Genomic DNA, 1,337 nt, shown 5'->3' with positions numbered 1-1,337 from the left:
GTCATTCAGGCCCGGGGTGGGCGCGTGCGATCTCGCACATGTACCGCGTCAGCGTGATGCCAGTGTACTCACACACCTCGGGGAAGACTGGGACGGCGACGGACCTGCGGTGCAGTACGTGCAGTACCGAGAGTGGGAGCTGGGAGATATGGGATGGACGTTGGTGTGAGAGCGGTGACAGAGGCAACCGGAACAGGTAGCTCAGCGAAAATACAGGGACGGTGGAGAGTGCACCTCTCGGCTGTTGCTGCTGCCGCCTTCGCTACCGCCGTCGCCATCGCCTGATCTGACGCTCTGGCCACGGACCGCCTTGGCGCCGCAGCCGCAGCCACTCGCAGTGAGTCGACGGCGGCGCAGCAAAACAACAGGAGCACGAGACGTACCAGCACGCCAGCCCGCAACATTTGGTTAGCAGAGGGCACCCTCTGCGGTACAGTGAGTTTAGTCGAGGGGGAGAGAAAAAATTTGGGCCTCCACGTGCTCCAATGCGCCGGTGCAAGTGCTCCAAGTGCCGGTACCCCGGAGATCTGCACAACTCTAGTAAAGAAACCCGGTCGGTCCCAGCCACCCCTCGCGCCTCGGAGGACGGAGCGTGGAGCGATTCTAAAATCAGGTGTGGCACTGGGCGAACATCGGCCGTCCCTCAGTGCTTCCAGCCTGCCCGCTTCAGTTTCCTCTATTGGCTCGAATTTTGCACGTAGAAAAAAGAATAGCACGGGTCGCGGGCCGCCGGAGCGAGCATTTCGAAGCACCGAGCGGGCAGCTCGAAGCACGCGGGCGCAGGCTGCCACCGCTGCCCGGGCGCCCCGAGCGGCGGCGGAGGGCCGCCCAGGCCACCACCAGTGCCCCTCCCACCGGCGGCGCGGCGGCAGCGGCGCCGACCGCCCCTCCATCAGCGGTGGCGCGACGGGTGTCGTCGGGGCGCCGGCAGGTGCCGCGCGCAGAGGGTGCCACCGGACCGTCCGACGCGCGCCCGGCGGATCCTTCGTCGTCCATGGCGGGCCGAGCACCCCCGCGTCGCTTCTCGGCGCATTGGAGAGCAGGGGAAGCTGCTGGCGTCGCCGCTGGGATCGGCGGCGGCGCCAGCAGCGTTCTCGGATCTGAAGCCGACTTTGAGCGCCGATCGATCGATCTGAGGGCTGGCCGATGGGTGGCGCTGGGACATCGCCGCCGCCGCGGAGGCCGGCGGCGACCAGAGGAGCGGTTGGGGCGCGTGGCGCATATGTTACCTGCCAAGTGAGCATTCACGTGTGTTTCGAGATTTATTCGAGATTTGAAACTCAGATGTTCGTTTCCAGTGGGGAGGTGCCAGACCTGATCTAGAATCGCTCCGGCAC

General features: G+C 65.7%; 1 protein-coding gene across 1 annotated transcript; it reads right to left on the bottom strand.

Moving 5' to 3' along the window:
* Window positions 1-726: 726 nt before the first annotated feature.
* EMIHUDRAFT_374412 (hypothetical protein) lies at window positions 727-1,286 on the bottom strand. The gene is made up of 2 exons (XM_005761068.1): window positions 780-1,286; window positions 727-749 (listed from the first exon to the last, which is right to left on the bottom strand). Exon 1 carries the CDS (start codon window positions 1,220-1,222, stop codon window positions 893-895), a length of 330 nt encoding a protein of 109 aa, XP_005761125.1. The 5' UTR covers window positions 1,223-1,286; the 3' UTR covers window positions 727-749; window positions 780-892.
* Between the last annotated feature and the right edge of the window lie 51 nt (window positions 1,287-1,337).

The sequence above is a fragment of the Emiliania huxleyi genome (assembly GCF_000372725.1).
Source record: "Emiliania huxleyi CCMP1516 unplaced genomic scaffold EMIHUscaffold_7272, whole genome shotgun sequence".
In the NCBI taxonomy this organism is placed as follows: Eukaryota; Haptophyta; order Isochrysidales; family Noelaerhabdaceae; genus Emiliania; species Emiliania huxleyi.
The sequence above is the reverse complement of the archived record's forward strand: the minus strand, read 5'-3'. Positions and strand labels throughout refer to the sequence as shown.

Excerpts from the sequence above, each read along its gene's own strand:
- EMIHUDRAFT_374412 (XM_005761068.1), bottom strand. The coding sequence starts at position 1,222 with ATGCGCCACGCGCCCCAACCGCTCCTCTGGTCGCCGCCGGCCTCCGCG.